The 21338-nt window shown below is 43.8% G+C and overlaps 2 protein-coding genes across 2 annotated transcripts in view; one reads left to right on the top strand and one right to left on the bottom strand.

Annotated features, from left to right (window-relative positions):
- Positions 1 to 21338, bottom strand: part of LOC146644605 (low-density lipoprotein receptor-related protein 1-like) — a 78710-nt gene that overhangs the window by 2409 nt on the left and 54963 nt on the right. The window contains exons 42-88 of the mRNA XM_085394852.1: positions 17483 to 17672; positions 17087 to 17291; positions 16788 to 16980; positions 16273 to 16398; positions 16053 to 16181; positions 15810 to 15929; positions 15482 to 15595; positions 15152 to 15301; positions 14933 to 15055; positions 14635 to 14751; positions 14394 to 14522; positions 14173 to 14301; positions 13921 to 14061; positions 13586 to 13773; positions 12486 to 12669; positions 12307 to 12392; positions 12093 to 12212; positions 11753 to 11940; positions 11401 to 11606; positions 9278 to 9466; positions 8892 to 9040; positions 8559 to 8652; positions 8276 to 8392; positions 7755 to 7874; positions 7529 to 7651; positions 7311 to 7436; positions 7097 to 7213; positions 6400 to 6506; positions 6174 to 6306; positions 5912 to 6034; positions 5681 to 5803; positions 5451 to 5588; positions 5207 to 5344; positions 4974 to 5093; positions 4625 to 4872; positions 4360 to 4538; positions 4168 to 4274; positions 3943 to 4062; positions 3666 to 3842; positions 3374 to 3514; positions 3114 to 3287; positions 2118 to 2279; positions 1840 to 2011; positions 1489 to 1590; positions 1314 to 1384; positions 1130 to 1223; positions 143 to 287 (exon numbers count right to left, since the gene is read on the bottom strand). Coding sequence (XP_085250978.1) covers positions 143 to 287; positions 1130 to 1223; positions 1314 to 1384; positions 1489 to 1590; positions 1840 to 2011; positions 2118 to 2279; positions 3114 to 3287; positions 3374 to 3514; positions 3666 to 3842; positions 3943 to 4062; positions 4168 to 4274; positions 4360 to 4538; positions 4625 to 4872; positions 4974 to 5093; positions 5207 to 5344; positions 5451 to 5588; positions 5681 to 5803; positions 5912 to 6034; positions 6174 to 6306; positions 6400 to 6506; positions 7097 to 7213; positions 7311 to 7436; positions 7529 to 7651; positions 7755 to 7874; positions 8276 to 8392; positions 8559 to 8652; positions 8892 to 9040; positions 9278 to 9466; positions 11401 to 11606; positions 11753 to 11940; positions 12093 to 12212; positions 12307 to 12392; positions 12486 to 12669; positions 13586 to 13773; positions 13921 to 14061; positions 14173 to 14301; positions 14394 to 14522; positions 14635 to 14751; positions 14933 to 15055; positions 15152 to 15301; positions 15482 to 15595; positions 15810 to 15929; positions 16053 to 16181; positions 16273 to 16398; positions 16788 to 16980; positions 17087 to 17291; positions 17483 to 17672 — 6647 coding nt within the window. The remainder of the gene's footprint in view (positions 1 to 142; positions 288 to 1129; positions 1224 to 1313; positions 1385 to 1488; positions 1591 to 1839; positions 2012 to 2117; positions 2280 to 3113; positions 3288 to 3373; positions 3515 to 3665; positions 3843 to 3942; positions 4063 to 4167; positions 4275 to 4359; positions 4539 to 4624; positions 4873 to 4973; positions 5094 to 5206; positions 5345 to 5450; positions 5589 to 5680; positions 5804 to 5911; positions 6035 to 6173; positions 6307 to 6399; positions 6507 to 7096; positions 7214 to 7310; positions 7437 to 7528; positions 7652 to 7754; positions 7875 to 8275; positions 8393 to 8558; positions 8653 to 8891; positions 9041 to 9277; positions 9467 to 11400; positions 11607 to 11752; positions 11941 to 12092; positions 12213 to 12306; positions 12393 to 12485; positions 12670 to 13585; positions 13774 to 13920; positions 14062 to 14172; positions 14302 to 14393; positions 14523 to 14634; positions 14752 to 14932; positions 15056 to 15151; positions 15302 to 15481; positions 15596 to 15809; positions 15930 to 16052; positions 16182 to 16272; positions 16399 to 16787; positions 16981 to 17086; positions 17292 to 17482; positions 17673 to 21338) is intronic.
- LOC146644606 (galanin receptor type 1) lies at positions 19552 to 20589 on the top strand. Its single transcript, XM_085394856.1, has one exon. It carries the CDS (start codon positions 19552 to 19554, stop codon positions 20587 to 20589), a length of 1038 nt encoding a protein of 345 aa, XP_085250982.1.

Genomic DNA, 21338 nt, shown 5'->3' with positions numbered 1-21338 from the left:
CTCCACAACCAAAACCAATTCATTAAAAAAAAAAAAAAAAACTCACAAAAGGACTCATAAATGTGGAAATATCTGCATGGTTAGCCACTACCAGGCATTTTCAGATATTTTGTAATGAAACTGCTTTTTTAAGCTTTGTTACCTTGTCTGGGTCTAAAGCAAAGTCGGAGTCCAGAAGTTCCCCAGCATCATCATCAGGATCTCCTTCATAGATCTTATAGGCAGGGTTTCCAATCTCAACATTCATGGCCCCGTTGGTCATTCGGTGGTGCTGGAAGCCCTTGGCACTGCAGAGAAACAGATCAACAATTATCTTAGAAGCAGATTCAGACCCTTGTTTAAAAGAATTGATGTGCTAACCTCAGAAGAAAGCTAGAGTGACTAAAAGGTGTCTTATCATAAACCCATATCATAAATTCACTCAGCACTGGCTATGTACAATTGACAAGAACAAGACAACATATATCAAAGGTTTTCAAATGAGCTTTTGTGTCAAAAGGCCATTTGATCAAACCTATCGAATATACTGCAGCATGTCCATTGCGGAGAATGCTGGATTAGATTGCAAATATTCGGCTGTTTGCAAGCATATAAACATTTTTCAGAGATGCACAGTTATACATTTTACTCTGCAAGCACATTGCCTGAGCCTAATATTTACAAATGTAAACAGGGAAAGGCATGGAGGACAATGGGAGGACGTCAAAAGTTCAACTACTCGTGCATCACCAGAGCTATTCCAGAGTGAGTAGGCCCCCTGTGTTGTTGGGTGGGAAACCCCATGGAAGCCAAACAGAAGATGGCAAGCGAGGACAATGGAAAGATTTCGGCACTGAACGACAGAATGGACAAAAGGATAGACAAAAGCATAGCAAAGGCAGTCTGACTGTATTTTAGGGAAAGGAGAGGAGAGGAGAGGAATTGGGGGTCAACAGGTGAATTATGTAACCCTATCAAGTTACCGCGAGCACTGAGAACGAGATTTGCCCGGGCATAGAGACCTGGGAGACAGGGAAATAGATGGTTATCAAAAGGTAAGAGAGAAAGAAAGACCAGAACGGTGAGGACCAGATGACAAATGGAGTTTGAATTTTTTAAAGATGAAAAAGCGTCCCGAACTAGTACTCACCCACGCATTCTCTGCTTGTACCACAAGATGGCACCAACCACCAGCAATGCCAGCAACAGCAGCAGCAGCACTGGGACGATGATTGACGCAGTACCTATGAGTGAACAAATAATGATAAGCAAATAGGACCAAAGTGCATGTTCTATGAACAAACTTTGATTTGGTCAGGGAGTGGCTGACTTACTACCACTAGAAGTATGAGACTCTATAGGAGCTGTGATATCACATCTGTATCCCCTCCATCCAACAGCACACCTGGTTATAGAGGTACACAGTGGATATGTGGGTAAGTGTGCTAAGCGGACATTAAAACAATAAAATATTATATATATGCCTGTTAATGTCTACTGGGATCTTACGTGCACTGTGGCAGCAGTGTGCGATTGTCTACTGAACACTGTCCATGTGCGCAGTAGTTTGAACAGGTATAGCAGCTGGGTTGGATCTGACCATTTGGACAGCTTCAAACATACAGGAAAAAAATATTAAAGAAGATCCTAATGCAGCAGAATAACAATAATAATAATGATTCCCACGATTTCAGAATGATATATTCCATGCTGTGCACTGTTAGGAAGCACAAAATCCACAGATTGCTGGGTGACCTTGGGTGAAGAATATTCTGGCAGTTCAAAATAAAAGCCAGCAAATATTTACAAATCCAAGTCTAATCGATGTAGCACAGTAACCACGTCCCACACGATACTCACCTGCAGGAAACCTCCCCTGAGGCTGACGTCAAACATTTGCCCGTTCCGCAGAACTGACATTTGTCCAGCTCACACTGGTGCCCGACGTACTTGGTGGGGCACAGACAAAGTTTGGTGCCGTTGGAGGTCTGTAAGCAGGTTCCACCATTCTCGCAGAAGCCTTCACATTTACCTTAAGACAGCAAAGAAAGAGAAGAGGGTCACATACTGTTGATGCAAAATACCCTGCTTAGCAATCTATTAAAGAAACAGAAACATCCTCAGGTGCTTTTACTTACTGTACTGACACTGGTCTCCCAGGTACTCTGGCAGGCAACTGCAGGTTGGCTGGTTGCCTCTACTGACCAAGCACGTGCCTCCATTCAGGCAGTTGTCCTGACAAGTGTGGCGATTGCAGTTTGGCCCTGTGAAGCCTTTAGGACATCTGCAAGTTGGCAACCCTAGAATACACAATTAAAATATATAAAGATATAAATGTTGAATAAAACTGAAATTTTAAGTATTACATTTCATTTAACATTTGACAAAAACACAACCAAAACTGCTGACTCAGTTCCTTCTCAGGTTTCTTAAACTAGAAATTCCACTGGTTTGCACACATGACAGAACCAGTGAAGTGCCAGTGAGACAAAGGTTTGGAAATATGTGGAATTCATGCCTTCTGCTGCAGTCTGTAATTGCTATCACTAATGAGTACTGAAGACAGACATCAAAAGAGTGGATTTTTTTTAATGATTTAAACAATTCTTGGAATAGGGGCGGGAAAAAAAGCTTCTTTCCTGTGATCAAAAGCCTTGGCACGTCAAATTCAACCTGATTAGCACAGTAACGTTTGCTAATCAGCAGTAAACTCAGGGTACAGCTCAGGCTGATGATCGTCAGCCAAAGCACTGGATCAACTGAAATTTTTTTTTTTTTAGCCTGAAGAAGGATAATGTCAAAGGATTGTGTTATTAAGGTCTAGAAGAAACTTTATGGCAAGCAATTCAATAGTTTGGCCAAATTCACTGTGGCACAAGAAGAAGAAAAAACAGCTCTTCCAAAGGAGAGTTTCTCCTCTGGGTATGAGAAATGTAAATGTTGATGTTATTTCATGCAAAACCTGTTGAGATACTTTGTCCTGAATAACACAAATCAGACAGACCAACATTACCATCTCCGGAGTCATCATTGGCTTAGACTGTGGCGTCTTTACCACACAGTATAAAAATGCCTTGAGGCGACCATTGTTGTGCTTTGGTGCCGTATGATAAACCTTGAATTGAATCTCTCACCGGCATGAGAAGCAGTGCAGGTGCCTCCGTTCTTACAGTAGTCCCTGCATTGGTTGATTTCACATCTCTCGCCTATGTAGCTGGGCTGGCAGCGACACTTTGCCACCTGACGGTCGTTGAAGAAGCAGCTCCCACCGTTCTGACACTGGATATCGCACGGAACTGAGGGCGGGGCTGTCAAAGGACACGGCACTTTGAATTTAGTGTGTACATGTTAACCTTGCTAGAAGGGAAGCCACTTGTTTATGTAGTGTACATACAGAACGGTGACTGGGTGGGGTTTGGTCTCTCCGCACATGTGCCGTTGTCTGCAACGTAGTTGTTAGGGCAGGTGCACACCGGCCCACTGGGGCTGAGGAGACACAGCCACTCACACTTCTTTCTGTCACATGGGTTAGTCACTGGTGCAGAGAGAAACATGACCAGTGAGAAAATCCATAAAGCGTGCATCAAAACAAGGTGTGTGGTGTCCATTTTAAATTAAGACTGAAGCAGACTATGTGTGAAGAAAAATCCTTGGACAAATCAACCAGCAATATGTTTGATACTCACTCTCTGGCTGCTTGTAACGGTGATACAGGACTATGTCTGTAGCATGGTTGATGCCTGTGGTGAGATTCTCCATAGGGCCTTTACCAAACTTGTTGACCCGGAAGACAAAGTTGTTAATATATGTGACCCCATAAATGTAGTCCTCAAAGATATCTATGCTGAATGGATGGAGCAAATCTAGAGGGGAAAAAAGTGCAAAATACATATGGGCGGGCAAGTGTTAATGTCACATTAGCAAACTTGCATGTAGTCTGGAAAGTTGCAGAATAAACTCAACTGTTTTTGATGCCAGAGACAGCAACGATAGGGTCAGAGCCATCCAGACGAACACTGCCGATGACTGATAGTTTAGCATCTGCCCAGTAAAGACGCTCATTGAAGTAGTCCACAGCTAAGCCTGCAGAGGCACAATTAGAGAGCCTTAATGAGAATGTTACACTGTGTGGATGAATAATTATGCGTATCTGGATTCAAATAAATTCAGACTCGGAGCAGTACTTACCTGTCGGCCACTGGATGTTCTCCTGGACGAGTGTTTGTCTTAGAGTGCCGTCCATGGCGGCCGTCTCAATTTTAGGGTGGTTGCCCCAGTCTGCCCAGTACATGGTACTAATAAAAAATCCAGAGTCAGAACACATATGTGCAAAATATAAGACAACAGAAAAAGAAATCCTTAAAAGAATGATCCATTTACCCTCTCTGTGGATTCACTACAATGGCATAAGGCTCGTCTATCATGCCGTAGATGAGGGTCTTGGAATGCTGGCCTGACAACTGAGCCACTTCAATTACATCTCGGCCTGAGTCAGTCCAGTACAGGTTACCAGCCACCCAGTCCACAGCAATACCACGGGGCATCTTCAGGTCTTTGATCTGGATAAAAGCACAAAGTTGAGGTGTTTGAATGATGGCGTGTATATTGGTGCTCTAGAGATTTTGCATTATTTGACCAGCATTACCTGCAGGTTGTTGATGCTAGAAGATGACAATGAGGATGATCCTGGAAGCTCGTAGGAGGAGATGCGCCCCGTGTGCCAGTTGGTCCAGAAGATGCGGTTGGTCTTGACGTGCAGGTCCATCGCATCAATGCGCACACTGGCATCACCCTGGAAGGTCTGCTCATAGCGCCAGTTGGGCATGCCGGGGTCAAGGCTTCGGATTTCATTGTCGTCAGCGATGTATAGAATCTGCCGACTGCTGTTCATGTCTGGAAGGAAAGAGAGAAACCGTTGCAGTGACGCTCACCTTGAAGTGAACAATTATTACAAGACTTGATAAAATACTTAATAAAATAAGCAGCGCATTTACTGTCAGCCTTGCAGGTGTCATTTATCCTGGTGAAGTACTTGTGGCAGCTGCATTTGTAGGAGCCTTTGGTGTTATTGCAGATGTGGGAACAGACTCCAAACTGCAGACACTCGTTCTTATCTTAAAAATATGAGAAAAGAAAAAGAAAGTCACATGAAATGTAAAAATATTGCCCAGCCCTTACCCTCTACATTGAGGGTTAAGAGCTGTCATGATGCACTTTCTGCGTGTACCTCCACAGGTGTGGTGTCCTATCTTTTGGAAGCCTGGTTTGCAGGAGCAGAAGGAGTCTGTGCCATTGGTGACACAGTGGGCCTCATCTCCATCACCACACTGAGTTGTGTTACTCCGACAGTCGTTTAGCTTTGTGTCTATAGGACAAAAAACACAAGTGAAAGATAAGCCTGTGGATTTAAAGGGTAAAACTTTCAGACCTTAGGTCCATGGTCAGTTATGCAGAAGTGAGTGAAGATCTACCCGTTTTGCAGTTGATCTCATCAGAGCCATAGTCTTCGCAATCATTAAAGAAGTTACAGCGCAGACTGGAGCTGATGCATCTGCCATTGGAGCACAAGAACTCGTCTTTCTCACACGTGGGAACAGATGGAGGAGCCTCTGTTGACAAAAACGCAGACATAAGTCAGCATCTCCTCAGTCAAAAATGAGGAAGTAGGAGATTTTATAACCAGAACAACTTCCTAACTTACGGCAGTTCAGTTCATCGCTGTTGTCTCCACAATTATTAACGCCGTCACACCTCCTTGACACTTGCAGACACACACGGTCATTTTGGCAGCGGAACGCTCTTGTCGGCGGACACTGGAACTTCCCTAAGAGTTGGACGGAAAGAGAAGGGAAGAGGAAAGAAAAATAGGTGAGAAGAAAAAAATGCAATAGGAATTCAACATGATTTTGATCAGCAAGACGGCAAAACTCACTGCATTCTTCGGGTTTCTCATCAGAGTTGTCCCCACAGTCATCCTCTCCATCACACTTCCAGGCGAGGGGCTTGCACAGAGTGTTGTTACACTGGAACTCATCCAGAGGGCAGTGACGGCCAGCTGCAGGAAGAAACTGATTTTTACTACCGGTATGTGCTCGTGTAAAACCTGATACAAGCTCATTTGTTGCGAGTCAGCTTTAAGGCATCTGGGATCTACTTTTCTCTTAAAAATGACACACCCACAGAAATATGCTTACCAGCACTGCCACAGTTTTCCTCATCGCTGCCGTCCATGCAGTCAGGATCAGCATCACACCGCCAGCGGATCGGAATACAGTGTCCATTCTTACACGAGAACTGGTCCTGGTCACACTTCAGATCACAGCCATGCTAAAGAAACATCATAGTCCATCATAAACACAGACATAACAGGAAGTGCAAAAAGGATTTTTTTCTTTTCCAAACAATTTCAACAGATCCAACCTCATCAGATCCGTCCGCACAGTCATGGTCTCCATCGCACTTCCACCTCCCAGCAATGCAACGGCCGTTGGTGCAGGCAAACTCGCTTTCTGAACACTGTCGAGGCACTACAGAAGAACACAAGGCTTGTGTCACTGACAACATGAGCACAGTTGCGGTGAGCTATGGCCGTTTTACCCTTCAGCACAAGACAAAGAGTGTAACAATTACATGAGGATGACTATAGACACTAATGTGAGAGAGTGAAAGGAGCTGTTTTATTACAATTTATTGTCAATATAACTGGTTTTATAACTGTTGGCTTTCTGTGGTTATATTTGCTGCGATAGCCAATTAGCACTGACGATGAAATCTGTACAGAGCTCAGCTTGCAGACTCTCACAGGTCAGAGGGACAGTGAATGAAGACACTATTTAATAACAGATACAGAGAGGTGCTCAAAATGGGAGTGGTTCTCTTATGGAGATGAAGTAACTTACCTCTGGCTCATGCCAACAGGACAGTATGAAATGAAACAAATAATCAGATGAGAAATGGGCAATGAATTAGCACCAAACAAACGCTGTAGCAGTTAAGAGTTAAAAAGGTGCAAAGTGACTGTTACCAGTGAAAAAGACACGGGCATGAGTGTAAATGACAGTGGACAAGGTAAAATGACATATAGAGGGACTGTTTCCAAGCTCAAAGTGATACTTACTGCAGTTGTCTTCATCAGAGTTGTCCCCGCAGTCATTGTCATAGTCACACTGCCAGCGGCCCGGCACACAGCGGTTGTTCTTACATCTGAACTGGTATGGCTCACACGTCCTCTCAGCTGTCCAAGACACAAAATTATTATTGCCAATGAAATCAAAAAAAGAGAAAAAAATAGAGAGAGAATTTTTACTTAAAAAAGAAAACACAATATTTACCACACTCCTCTTTCGGTTCATCTGATGCATCGCCGCAGTCATCCTCGCCGTCACACTTCCAGCGAGCGGGAATGCAGCGGCCAGAGTCTTTGCATCGGAACTCGTCCACACCACAGGTCATCTGGGCTGCAAAGGGAAACATATGGGGGGCAGTTACACTTAAAGCTAATTAGGATGACTCAGAATAAACAACATGCAGAGTAAAGTGCGAGTCCTACTGCAACTGGCGGGCTCATCTGATCCGTCCACACAATCGTTGTCACGGTCGCACACCCAGACACGAGGTATGCAGCGTTTGGTGATGGCACACTGGAACTGAGTGGGCGCACATGTGACTTCAGCTGTGGGGTGGAGATGGGGGGGAATAACAGGTTTGCAGTAAGTGTGGAGTAAAAGAGAGAGAAGAAGGGGGGAAAAAAACCCTGAAAACGTAGGTATACTCACGGCAGTCCTTCTCATCCTCGCCTTCTCCACAGTTGACCTGGCCGTTACAGCGGAAGATGCCTGGAATGCAGCGGCTGGGGTGGGAACATTTGAACTGGCTGGGCAGGCAAACATGAATGTCTGCGGTGAGATAAGAAAGAGATTAAAAATGAATGAGCAAATAACATTAAGGTAATTTTTTCCAGTTTATTTGCTGTTAAATTCTGAAGGTTGGTTCCTCATGTAGCTTTCTTTATTTTTCACTGACTTCACATGTGCCTCGTGTGTATAAAGTGTGAGTCTTTGTCAAATCATCACATGATCTCAACTCCCTCATGTTCCAGACTTTCTCTTGTTCTCTCCTTTTGTCAATGTTGATTTTAGACTCCTGCTGCTCCACGTTATCTATTTATCAAAATTTCTTGTTTTTCCTGTCAGTCCCTGTTCTGTCTTATACTGGGTCCTCTTGTGAAAATTTCAAATAAAACAGTGACAATTTTTGTACATAAATGAACATATATTACAAAAAAACAGGCACATACCACAGTTGGCCTCGTCTGAATTATCCTGGCAGTCGTTGTCTCCATCACAGATGTATGCAGGGTTGGTGCAGATGCCTGTGCCACACTGAAACTGCCCTGGTCTGCAATTGAATTCGGCTGTCGTGGAAGAAGTAGAAGTCACGCGGTGTTTCAAGATCATACCGACAAACATTTCACTGTTAAATTGTGGGCTAAGGTGAGATCAAAAGGTATAGCATGCATAAAGCATGCTAGATGACTGCCATACTCCATCACGTCCTAATTATCTTCTTCAAAGACTTACGGCAGTTTTCTGGCTCATCTGAACGATCTCCACAGTCATCTTCTGTGTCACATTTCCACCAGAAAGGAATGCATTTGTCATTCTTGCACACAAACTGCAACAGGAAGAGAAGTGAATCAAAGTGATGATAGGGCATTACATCAGGGCTTCACTGGCTCATTTGTCGTTGACAAAAGCGTAAGCTAGGTATTGTATCACCGGGCAGCCAGCCAACTGTCAATAAGCAATGACCAGGCATGAGTAGTTTATCAAATAGGCCACAGCGGGGAACTGAGATATGAAAAGCCAGTTATCAATGGGCCATTTTTCCATTAATGATGTTTACATCATTACCTGGCTGGCTGTGCAGTTGGACATGCAAGTGCGCTGATCGTTTGCCAGATAGAAGTTGGTGGGACAGGCACACTTATAACCCCCACCAGGAGAAAGGAGGCAGAGATTACTGCAGCCACCGTTGTTTATCTGGCACGGGTGGTTGAGCACTGGAAAAGATAAAAAGAGGGAAAATGTTTTCACCACATGGTTCACTTATTTTTCCACCCCCAACCCTTAGGTTTTAGATCTGAATTAATGTAGGGAATATATTTGAATATACTGAAAATAAGTTATTACACCACAGACAGAAACTAAATCAATACTGAAATGTTACTTAACAGCAGTAAACAGTTTGCGCACTAAGACTGTAAACTTGTTCAAAAGACCACATTTACTCCTCCTACCCGGAGGTTGGCGGTAAGGATGGTAAATGTGGATGTCCATGGGTCGGTGCAGGGTGCTGATCAGGGTCGTCTTGTTGGTACCCAGAGTCTTATGAGCTCTGTTGATGGACTTTGTTTCCCAGTCGGTCCAGTAGATGTATTCTTCAAACAGTGTCATGGCAAATATGTGAGGGATGTCTTGGCTGAGAACTGTGAGGATACACAAGAATAAACAAATCGCACTCTATATTTGAAGACAAATCACTCTGGATGTTTCCTACTGCAGCCTTCAGTAGGCTGATTGGAGGAAATGCCTTAAAACAACATATAATACAGTCACCAAAAAAAATACGTGAATGTTTTTTGTATCTCAAATATACATGTGAATATGTCAACATATTCAGAATGTGAAGCTCTTGCTGCTCCTGTGTTGCTGTTTTGCAAAGAGAAACCTTTGATAAAATCCTGCACTGTTAATGGCAAACTGAGGCAGGGTGGGGCGCGGACATGCACCATATCTCTGTGTTATATAATAGGTTCTACACCTCATTAGGTGTTACACTATTAACCACTTTTCCTGCTCTTGTATAATACATTTTATTCTCACTCTCAGTGTTTGTGTGTTATGGAAGCACACCATAGCAATGCATCACATGCTGACAAATTTGCAAATGCTGTGTGTGTGGCACAAGTTCAAAATACCTCGACGGCGAGAGACCGTAGCTTCAGCGCTGACTTTAAAGAATAATGCACCTTAAACGACTGACGTTGTGATGTAATAGCGGTTTTTATAGCATCAAGTTGAGCTGAGGTATTGGTGAGATTAACATTAATTGCCCTTTGATCCATTCTTATCTCAATTCAAACAGGCCAAGTCTTGTTGCACAAAGACACACAGAGGCACACTGGTGTTTTATGGCATATGTGTATCCAGGGATGGGTGAATAATAATTTATAGGATGCATTAAATCTAGAGCGCTGAGCTGAAAGAAGTCAGTGACATTTTATGATGACTTCTTAATGCCAAATAGCTTCAATTCATCTTGATAGATCAAAAATGTTCATGAAGCACAACACTCTGCTGGAAGTCTATTCTGTAAGTTGTAAACTATCCCATAATTTAATGCATATGCCTAAACAAAGAAAAAAGGATTCTATCCCTATGCTATCTATAAGTTTTAAGCACAACTTATAAAATGTGGGAAGTATTAATGCAGATGACCAATGCACTCCAGAATTCCTGCATGCTAAGCCGTTTAACAATTCCAGCTATTGTAGTACATGTACTAAACAACTGAGCCCTATGCAGATATCGCACACGCTCAGAGGCCTCTCCTACCAGAACAATCTGTCCTATTCACAGTTTGTGTCTTCTGGACTTGAGTTGCAGGACTCCAGAATAGCAGACAGCCATGTAACCTGCCTGCTCATGCCTGGTGTCTCTCAAGTGTGTGTGTGTGTGTGTGTGTGTGTGTGTGTGTGTGTGTGTGTGTGTGTGTGTGTGTGTGTGTGTGTGTGTGTGTGTACGGAAGAAAGTCACTCAGATTTCAACTCCATGTGAACCTGCAAAATTTCCTCACAGGAAAACCTAACCCCTCTTTAATCACCACTATGGTCTTGTCATAAACGGTTTATCCTGTTAAATGAGTTATGATCTATAAACCACTTAAAGCTCCTCAGCTCCCTGACACATTTATTTAAAAGATTAAATCAGTTCATGGACAGAAACTGTGACACTTAATAGCACACTGCTGCCTTTTACTGAGAGGTTTTACATAATTAGTCTTTGACAAAAAAAAAGGCACTAAAGATGAGAGTATTTTGACTCTCACATGCTGTACTTTCCAAAAGTCTTGAAACAACCCGTATTTCTTTGAGGGAAAACTGGAAATAAATGCTGTGATTTATTGAAACATGCAAACACGTCTGGAAACAAAAATTGAGTTTGTATATTTACTTTCAAGACAACTCTGAAAAATTACAAGAAGCAGAATACAAAGAAATGACGAGTGGGTTCAGAGCCGGTGTTTCTTCAGACAGATACAACAATCAAAAACAAACAATTGAAATCTCAGAACTTTAGAAGATATGGCACCACCAGTCAAACAGTTTAAAAAAGTGAATGTGTTTACTGGTCTGTTTACCTGTGTGTCTGTTCTTGCCATCCAGGCTGGCAAACTCAATGTAGTCCTCCCTGGCATCAGCCCAGTATATACGGTCATTGATGAAGTCCAGGGTTAATCCATTGGGCCAGGTGATCTTATCCTCTATGATGACACTTCTGTTAGTGCCATCCATCCCAATTCTCCCAATGTGAGGGCTGTCACCCCAGTCAGACCAGTAAAGATAACTAAGATTGGAGAAAGACAATCTTGAAATTACAGTTGTACATTCAAATCTAAATCAGCTTAAGATGAGAAATAATTAGGAAATTATACATTTAAGTTATATAAACAGTGAGTGTAGCTGGTGCTGATCTGCAGTGTAACTTCTCACCCATAGCGTACATCCAAAGCCACTGCACGAGGTTCCCTCAGGCCACTGTTGACCAGCACCGTTCGGTAAGCCCCATTAAGTTTTGACACCTCAATGGTGTCTCGGCCTTTGTCGCACCAGTACAGGTTTCCACCGACCCAGTCTACCGCCAAGCCATCGGGATTACTCAGAGAGGTTCGGTGCAAAACCTGCCAGGTTTATCAATCAATACGTAAGATGATGATGATGTAGTTCCCAATCAGGGACTCACGGGTTCGCTGCATCAATAATCCAGCATTCCACAATAAATATTGCTCGACTATTAAATCAAAACGAAAGGATTTCAGATGTTCTCACTCACCTCCATGTTGCTGCCGTTCATATGCATGCGTCGAATCATGCTGCCCTGAGTGGTCACATCCGTCCAGTAGATCATCTGCTCTGCATAGTGGAAGTCCAGTGCTACTGCATTATTAAGACCCTGAGGGGGGGAAAAGGAAGGAGCAATATTAAAAATGAAAAACACAGAAGAAAAACACTGAATGTTTCTTTAAACTGTCATCTGTGTGTCTTACCTGCTTTATAAGAGTGTAGTTGGTACCATCCAGGTTCAGTTTTCTCAGGTAGTACCGATTGGCAAAGATCAAGTAGGGCTCTTCATCTACACGCATACATCACATAGAAAACGTACTTTACTGCTTTAGGCGTGCATTTGCTGTGAAGACGCACTGAAACTCACGTATGTGTGCCTTACCCGATGTGGACTTGCAAACAGTGGGGTCATTGGGGCTGAGCTCAAAGCCGTCGACGCAGAGACAGTGGAAGCTGCCGTGTGTGTTGATACAACGTTGGGAACAGGGGTAGGTGGTTGTGCACTCATCTATATCCACACATGTCTTCCCATCACGCTTCAGCTGGAAACCAGGATGACACCTGCACTGAAGGTGCCAAAAGCACAGGAGATGTGTCAAAATCTCACAGCCTACGGATCTGGCCGCTTCTCACATTTAGCCTGGACCGGTTACAAAGGCGTGCCAGCGTGTCTCAATCAGCTCTCAATCGGCCACAGACATGTGCGCTTTACCTTCACCAAAAGCTTTATTTCTGCTCACTTTCTGAAAAAGAAATCCAGCTGCTGCTGTCAAAAGTGCTGCGTAAATAGCTGCAAATCTCATTTGCAAAGTCGTCTTCCAACAGAGTACGGGGGTAAAGGATAAGCTGACATTAATATGTGTTTAAAATAAATATGGCATGAACATCATCGCAGCATAAGGAACGGTTAGAACACGTATTCATTACTAGTCGGAATCGTTGTAACTGTCACTTCCAATAAACACATCTATGTTTCGAAAGAACACACACACAAATTCTGCTCTGCCATCCAGAATACACAGAGGAAGCCACATTTGTGAAAAGTCTCTGATGGCAAAGTTTCAATATATACAATTAAGTTTTGTGCAATCATAATTAGTCAGTTTGCAATACTTCTGAAATCCCAGACCAGGATTCTTGAGGTGAACAAAATCTTATCATTTTCAAATTAAGCCCTGACCACAACCTCGCCACCACAGACACAGGAGTTCACGCAGAGTTCAACCTGTTCCAGGACTGGCCTCCTACTTTCAAGGACGAGGCAAAACATGTTTTTTCGTCTTGCATAACTGCGTGCCTGAAGTGAGTGGATCCCAACCTTTTAAAATCAGCTCCTCGTTGACTCATCGTTACTGGCATATACATTGTTTTTCCTGTGTTGACTCCATGAATTTTAGTAAAACTTTTTGGCCCAATGAAGCCTGTGCAATAATTTCATTAGTCATGATATTTGTTTTTGACAACAAACAATGAATTAGTTACCTTGAAGCCGATCTTGAGGTCATCACAGAGCTGTGTGCAGCCGCTCAGCTTGCTGTTGAGACACTCGTTGATGAAGCAGTTGAGTTCATCGGAGCCATCACCACAGTCGTCGTTGCGGTCGCACAGCAGTGTCTCATTCAAGCATTTTTTATTATGGCACATGAAAGCTGAGTCATTGCACGTCCTCTCTGAAATCATAGACAAATAGCAGGTTATATCAGAGTGTGAAGCGGGATGTGGCTACGTCTTTATGAGCAAGAAATTTAACATATGATTCACACCTTATTATGCTGGCAGAGAAATAAAAGATGTAGCGAAAGAGAGGAAATGAATACCAGAGTCTGTGCAGCGAGGGTTCTTGGGAGCTTCGTCGGAACGATCCTGACAGTCAAACTCTCCGTCGCACTCCCACTTCTTCTGGTTAAGGCAGCGGCCATTGGCGCAGCGGAACTCATCGGGACCGCACGGCGGATATTCTACATCAAAACGCATTTGTTATTAATCTCAATTTTAGTTGGTGGTTTAGCAAAAAACAACATTCATTTTCAAGCAAAAGGCTAAATAAGCTTCCAGGATTGAAAGCTCACCACATTCGAGGGATTCGTCCGACTTATCGACACAATCAAAGTCATGATCGCACACAAAGTGCTTGGGGATGCACTGCCTGTTCTGGCACATGAACTCGTTTTCAGGATCACACGTGTTGTTGGTGTACACTGGAAGCAGATGGAAACATTTGTTTTTAATGCATGGGGAACTGTATCGCTTCTCTGCACTTTTTCTTCAATCTGCTAACTGTGTCACTCACTGCAGCCAGCCTTCACACTCTCATCAGCTCCATCAGGACAGTCGTTGTCTCCATCACACTTCCAGCGCTGCGGCACACACATATGGGAGCCTGGACACTGGAAAGCCTCAGGACTGCAGGTTTTGGATTCTGTAACGACATCATGTAGAAGTCATACATGGATAGGACGTCAGGAATTGTCATGGAGTTTAAGGTCTCCTTTGAATGTGAGAAGAGAAGTAGCGAGAAAAATGTCACATACTGCAATTCTGGTCCTCATCAGAACCATCGCCGCAGTCGTCGGAGCCGTCACACACCCAGTGGCTGGAAATGCAGCGATGGTTCCCGCATTCAAACTGGGTGGATGTACAAAACTTGTCTGCAAGAGAGGGTGGGGAGCATTTTACAGTCATTATTACATTTAAGCTGTGTTTTTCCATCTGCAGTGGGAAGCCCAAAGAAAAACAGTCTGGCTTTCTTTTCGTTTTCTTTTTGCTATGATTTGTGTGTTTTCAAGATAAAGATAGGGGTATTAGAGGACAACTTCGCAGAAGACTGACCACAGTGTGTCTCATCAGCCCCGTTCTCACAGTCATTCTCTTTATCGCAGGTCCAACTCATAGGAATGCACCGACCGCTGGGGCAAGCAAAGAAGTTGACTGGACATTTAAGCTTCCTCTTATCTGCAACACAACAGAGAAAAAAAGAAAACATAATCAAGAACCTCTGGTAGGCTCAGAAAAGCTGAATGTCTTTTGGTAGTGAAAGATAACACTTACCTGGACAGTTTCTTTCATCAGAAAAGTCACCACAGTCATTGTTGCCGTCACACACCCACGAGGGCAGATAACACAGAGTGGTTTTCTCACAGCTTTGGAAAGAGGCTCCTTTAACTCCAAGCCGGAAAAAACGGGAGCAATCAGTGGGTTCTGAGAAAAAACAGGAACAAGTTTCAGGAGCTGCCCTTTAAATTCTGCAAAATAAATCTTAGACCGTTTCACACGAATTGCACTGAAGTACATAGTCAAGTCTATATTAATATACTGATTAAGAAGTGCACTTGTGAAAAAGAAGAAGAAATATTGTTGAAAATCGTGGCAGTTACATACGGCAGTTCATTTCATCGCTTGCATCCTCGCAGTTGACCACCTGGTCACAGCGGCTGTAGTTGGAGATGCAGCTTCCATCTTTGCACTGGAACTCTCCTGCTTTGCAAAGTGTCACTGCAAGCACATACAGCAGTTTCACAAATGACAAGTGGAGAGAAAATACATCCTCAAAACCACACACAAACTCTCCGTTAAGCACATTTTATGATTTCCTTAAACATGCAGGCAGAACAGAGGTGTCATGAAAAATGTCGACACTATTCAAACTATGAGAATGTTTAGACTGTTATCCTTTGTGCAGCTGCTACTTTGGAAACAAACCACTTACTGTTGCAGGGCAGTTCATCTGAATGATCACCACAGTCATCTGTGCCATCACACCAGAAGTGGTGACCAATGCAGCGGCCGTTCATGCAGCGCCTGTAGCCTTTCTTACATAGTCGATTGGCTGTGAAGGAGGACCAGCTGACTTAGCTCAGGCACAGAGGGTTTTTTTTTTTTTTTAAACATCTCTTGCAGCTACTTATTCATTAACTGAAATTCACCACCTAACTGCTCTGTAAAAACTCACCACAATAGGACTGCTTCTCATCAGACTTGTCCTTGCAGTGGGCCATGCCGTCACAGGTCAGACTGTAGTTGATGCAATCACCATTCCCGCACTCAAAGCCATCGACACTTCCGCATGATACGTTCAGGGCTGGTGAGGGAGAAACGTTTGAATTCAGAAACATTTATCCATTCTGATGAAGACGGCAACGTTATGAAGTTTAATTCTTCCTCTTTCTTACGAGAACAGGTGTTGTCTTCGAGGAGTTGCCGGTCTCCACGGCAGCTGCAGTTGACCCGGCCGTCGGACGTAGGCAGGCACAGGTCCTGGCAACCTCCGTTGTTTGTTCGGCAAGGAGAAAATTCACCTGAGGAATTTTTTTAGAAGCTCTTTAAACTGCACGTCGAATGACTGACAAGCATGCTGATATTACATTTCTTGCAGTTATGAACATTTGCATGAACTCTCTAGCTTGGCAATATTTAAAAGCCTGTGGAAGTTGGGTTTTTATTATATACATGGCAGCAGCTCTGTATACCTCCACTTACAGCTAAGTGTTAGCAGCCTGGCAACGTGTGCACATGCAGGTATAATGCAGACAGTAAACATGATACCTGCCACAGTGTCATACACTAAACAAACTACAGCCGAATTTCATTCATTTTGCAGTTATATAAACATAAATCAAATTACTGGGCAAATTAAAATGTTGACCTGATGGCAATGGGGCCAAATTGCAGCAGTGGTGATACTCACAGCTGTTGGTGTCATTAGCTACAGCAACGATGCCCATTGGTTGCTGAGGGATGTCAGCACGCAGCACTTTCATGTCTCCTCCAGTGTACTTGTCAGCTCTGAGGACAGCCCTCCTCACCCAGTCAGTCCAGAAGATGTAATCTCCGTACACAGCGAGACCGAACGGATGGACGGGCTCGTTTTTCAGCAGCACCTGAGGCATAAAAAACAGCAGGTGTAATTCCATAAACACGAGGCGCAAGTCCATGTTTTAGGGAAAGTTCAAAAAACAACAAACAAAAAGGAAAGCGCTGCCTTACGTAACGGTTGCTTCCATCATATTCACAGCGCTCGATCTTGTCCAGCGTGGCGTCAGAGAAGTAGAGTTTCTCGGCGCGGTGATCTATGGCCAGGCCGTTGGGAGTTTTAATGTCGCTGCCGATGATCACGATCACGTTGGCTCCGTTCAAAGAGGCCCTCATAATGCTCGGAGCCTGCTCATTCCAGTTTGTCCAGAACATGAGACTACGGTGGGAACAAACAGAAAACAAGAATTAAGAGCAGTGGGAGCTCCCAAAACGTCTTGGTAAAAGAAAAAGAAAGTTACACTTGACTGAGCCAAAAATAAATCCAGTGCTTAAGAGAAAAAGAATAATTGTATTGGAACTGGGCCCTGATTTAGTGCAGAGCAGCAAATTTCAATATTAATGACTCACTCTTGACACTCGTCCAACACAAAGGCTCGAGGGTGGTCTTCTCCAGACATGGTGACTACGGTGTTGCGGTTGTAGGCCACAGAACGGCTCTGGTCCACAGTGTGGCGAGTGATGGTGGACGTTGTATAACTGGTCCAGTAGAGTGTATCCCAGCCGCGATGGTATGCCAGGCCCTCAACTGACCCAACATCTGTGATAGGAAATATAATATATGATTTTTCAGATTTGAGTTCTTTCCTGGTGTCGGGCCAACACTTTGAGAAGTAAAAGGCTTAACAAATGCTTTAGATTACACTAAAAAAATATCACCTCTTAGAGGCATTAGTGGGAGTTTTACAGAGAATTCAACACATCATAAATCACTGTCAGGGTGTTACCACGGAGCACCTATGAGACTAAAGAGGAAGTGGAGCTTTTAAGGTTTCCCCATCCACATGCATCATCTAATAAACTGTGAAACATGGACGAAGATTGAGATAGAGGGGAAGCAGCGGCCACTGAAACAGGGAACAGTAAAATGGAAGTGATGCCATACAGAACCGAGTGTGCGTCACAGCTGTTGTTCTTGGACAGAGTTTAAAGAGTCTGTCTCATCGTGTCATTTTATGGCGACCCGCCTGCACATACAAACACAGCTTCATGTGGATACTCTCATTCAAGCTCTGAACTCTTGTTCTGGGAAGAAAATTGCAACTGGGACAGGTTGAGTCACTTTAGGGATAAAGGCCAGGGTAAAGACAAAGCAGCTTCCCCCTGCATCGATTTTTCCTCTTTTTCCCCCCCCTCTCGGTACCCACGCGACACACATCATCATGGAAAAGAATACCGTGCTGCAGCCTTGCAGGCTCCACGGTGTGCATTCATCTCTGCTTAGTTACATTAGCAACCACATTTATGACCACTTACAGCCGACAATAAAAAAAAAAGGATACTCTACATAACTGTTTGCTCTCAGCTGAAAGCCTTTAATTGCCTTTTAATAGACAAATGTCGAAGTGCCATAATCAGCAGTAATGCAGGACAATTTTGAGGCTGAACACATTGTTAACAGACTTAAATAAATCCAAAAGAGCAGCTTGGGGCCAAATACAGTCACACAAACAAGTAAGAGTGATGAGTAAAGCTGATTCAAGCCAGGATTACGTAATAAGGATCACCAGGGCCCACCCTCCCACTGGGTAATTCAGCTCAGCCCCCTGACTGTGCAAACAACAGAGAAAACCTGACAGGAAGATGATTACCTCTCAGAACAGAGTCTTTCAAACACTCACGAGGGAGAACAAGAGCAGGGCGAGTGGCGCCTGAGAATTACTAAGCGTTAGTTACCCTCATTTTCATCACGCCTCATCTTTTTTTTTTCCTTAACGGATTTAGCACCGCATTAGATGCAGAGCAACTCTTCTTCCGGCGGAGTCTACAGGTTGAAGAGCTTTCACATGGACAATGAGTCTCCGGTTGATGGGAATACTTAAGTCAAGTGCATTGACTGCCTTTAGAGAGGAATGCCAACTAGCAGCTACTGGGATGGATTCGTCCACTGTTGCTTGGTTTCAAGAATCAATACAGCCACAGAGTAACTACATTATAAAGGACGAGCTGATGCAGCTAAGGAAATGCAACTCTGCAAAGACCGCCCTTTAAGGTCATCCTTTCATGTTTTCTGGAAAAGAAAAGCTTGATAACAACAGTGCATTTTTCTGATCCATTTTCCCAGAAATGGGGAATACCATATCCAGCCATCGTTAAGTGATTTACATTTCTTCAAGTGGCTCGGAAACCATAAGAGTCACAGTGTGAAAAAGACTCTGCAAGTGCCAGATATAGTCAAGTCTGTTTCTTCTCCCCTTTTCCTGTGAGTCGGTGAGAAAGCCAGCTGACCAGTGTGATCTTATCTGCTTAACTAATACTATCATCATGAAACCACTAACTGCCTCGGCGGAGTCTTTTTTTCCTCTGGAAACTGGATCCAACAGCTGTAACACCCAGAGACTACATGAACAAGCTGTTCTGCTGCTTAACATTAACAAGATATTAAATTAATTGCTTAGCAGACTTACGGCGGGGATTGCATGGAGAGTTTGGGGCAGCAGATGAACAGAAGCAATCTGGGCAAAATGACTGGAACAGATGAGGTTTTGATTAAATGTTTAGTCCCCATCTTGGATGGGCTGATTCTGTTGACTGGGCTCATAGGGCAAACTCTGGTCATCATCATTCTTACTAGGAGGAGGAGGAAACAGAACCAGCCCCCACACAGCACAGACATCCTACTTCTGGTTCTGAGCGCTGCTGACCTGCTGCTGTTACTCTGCCTGCCCTTCCACACCTCCGCTATCACCCTGGGCTTCTGGCCTTTCGGCGGCTTCCTGTGCAAAGCTATCAGTTTCCTGGGCGTGACCTGCTCGGTTGCCTCCGTATTTACCATGGCAGCTTTGGCTGTGACTCGCTACCTTACAGTGGTACACCCCACCTGGGCCTTCCGCTTGCGAATGCACAGGCGCATTAAACTGACAGTAGCTCTGCTCTGGGTGCCTGCCTCAGCTCTGGCAGCACCGCAGTTTGCATTTCGCACAGTCACCGTGTCCAGTGTTGTGCAGTGCTTCGCCTTCCTGTCTGACTTCAGCCAGCTGGTCTACAGCATCGCCCTTTTCCTGTTTGGCTTCGCTCTGCCACTAGGCATCATTATAATGATGTATGCAAAGATTTATTGTTTTCTTCGATATGCACGCCAGGTGGGGAATGCCTCTCAGCTAGAACGCTACCAGAGACAAGTCACTCACACTTCAGCCCTATTGGTTGCCGTCTTCACCATCCTGTGGCTGCCCTCCTATGTCCTCATGTTTTCCTTAATTGGAGGACATTTAAAAGACTCATCTGGCAACAAAGTATTTGCCATCGTGGCCAGGCTGCTGGCAACCTCAGTGGGTGTGGTAAACCCTGTACTCTACAGCTTTGTGTCTCAGAAGTTTAGGCGAGACTTACTAGAGCTTGGAAGAAGGCAATGGGCACGGTGCAGAAACTGTGTGAGTGGCTGCCCTTATGCAATGAGCAGAGACATGGTACGGCCTTTTGAGGAGGACAGTACCTCAGGGAGAGGCCAAAACTGACTTTACAGAAGGAGATCTGGAATTAAGACTAGTTAATACCTCCAAACAGGCTGAAATATTACATAAGAAACTCTCAGTGACATTAAATATAATAAAATTAATTCCAGATGTAAGAGATTTACTGCAGATTGCCAAAGTGATCACTTTCTTGATGTTTTTCCACATTCGTTTTTCATCCAGCAATGACTGACTTTATTCCATTAGCACATGTGGAAACAGGACTAGTCTTGGTTTCATTAACAGTGCATTTTAGTTAATAACTTGGACAACAGACGTCTCTAAAACATGACAGAATGGGATTATGTAATCATGTCAAAAGTTAATAAAATACACTCCTCTAACCTGAGCTGGAGCTTATTTGGAGCTCAATAAGTTCTACATTCAGTACACGATGTAAGACGTCTTTCTTAAAACTGCTTCAAACCCTTGTTCTCAATGCAAAATGAGTAAAAACACAAACCCTGTGCACCTTCCTTGTTCTCCTGCTGTACTTAACAAAATAATTCATTTTTTGAATCTTGTTAGATGTGAACAGCTCTGGTCCAGGGCTTTTAAATATGATACTTCACTCTTGAATTATTTAAAGAGAGTGGGATTTAAAAGGCTCTTCAGTGGTGAAACAAGCAAAAACCAGGGCGTGGGTGTTGGTGTGCGCAAGCAGTAGCAGCTCTGAAGTGATGTCAGTCTCTACTGGTTGAGTTACAGCTGCGTGTTCATTACACCGGATCCTCCCGGATGCTTGTATTGTG

This window comes from Rhamphochromis longiceps, linkage group LG20 (assembly GCF_057381845.1).
Source record: "Rhamphochromis longiceps isolate RC_006_pf linkage group LG20, R_longiceps_female_GT1.1, whole genome shotgun sequence".
Taxonomy (NCBI): Eukaryota; Metazoa; Chordata; class Actinopteri; order Cichliformes; family Cichlidae; genus Rhamphochromis; species Rhamphochromis longiceps.
The sequence above is the reverse complement of the archived record's forward strand: the minus strand, read 5'-3'. Positions and strand labels throughout refer to the sequence as shown.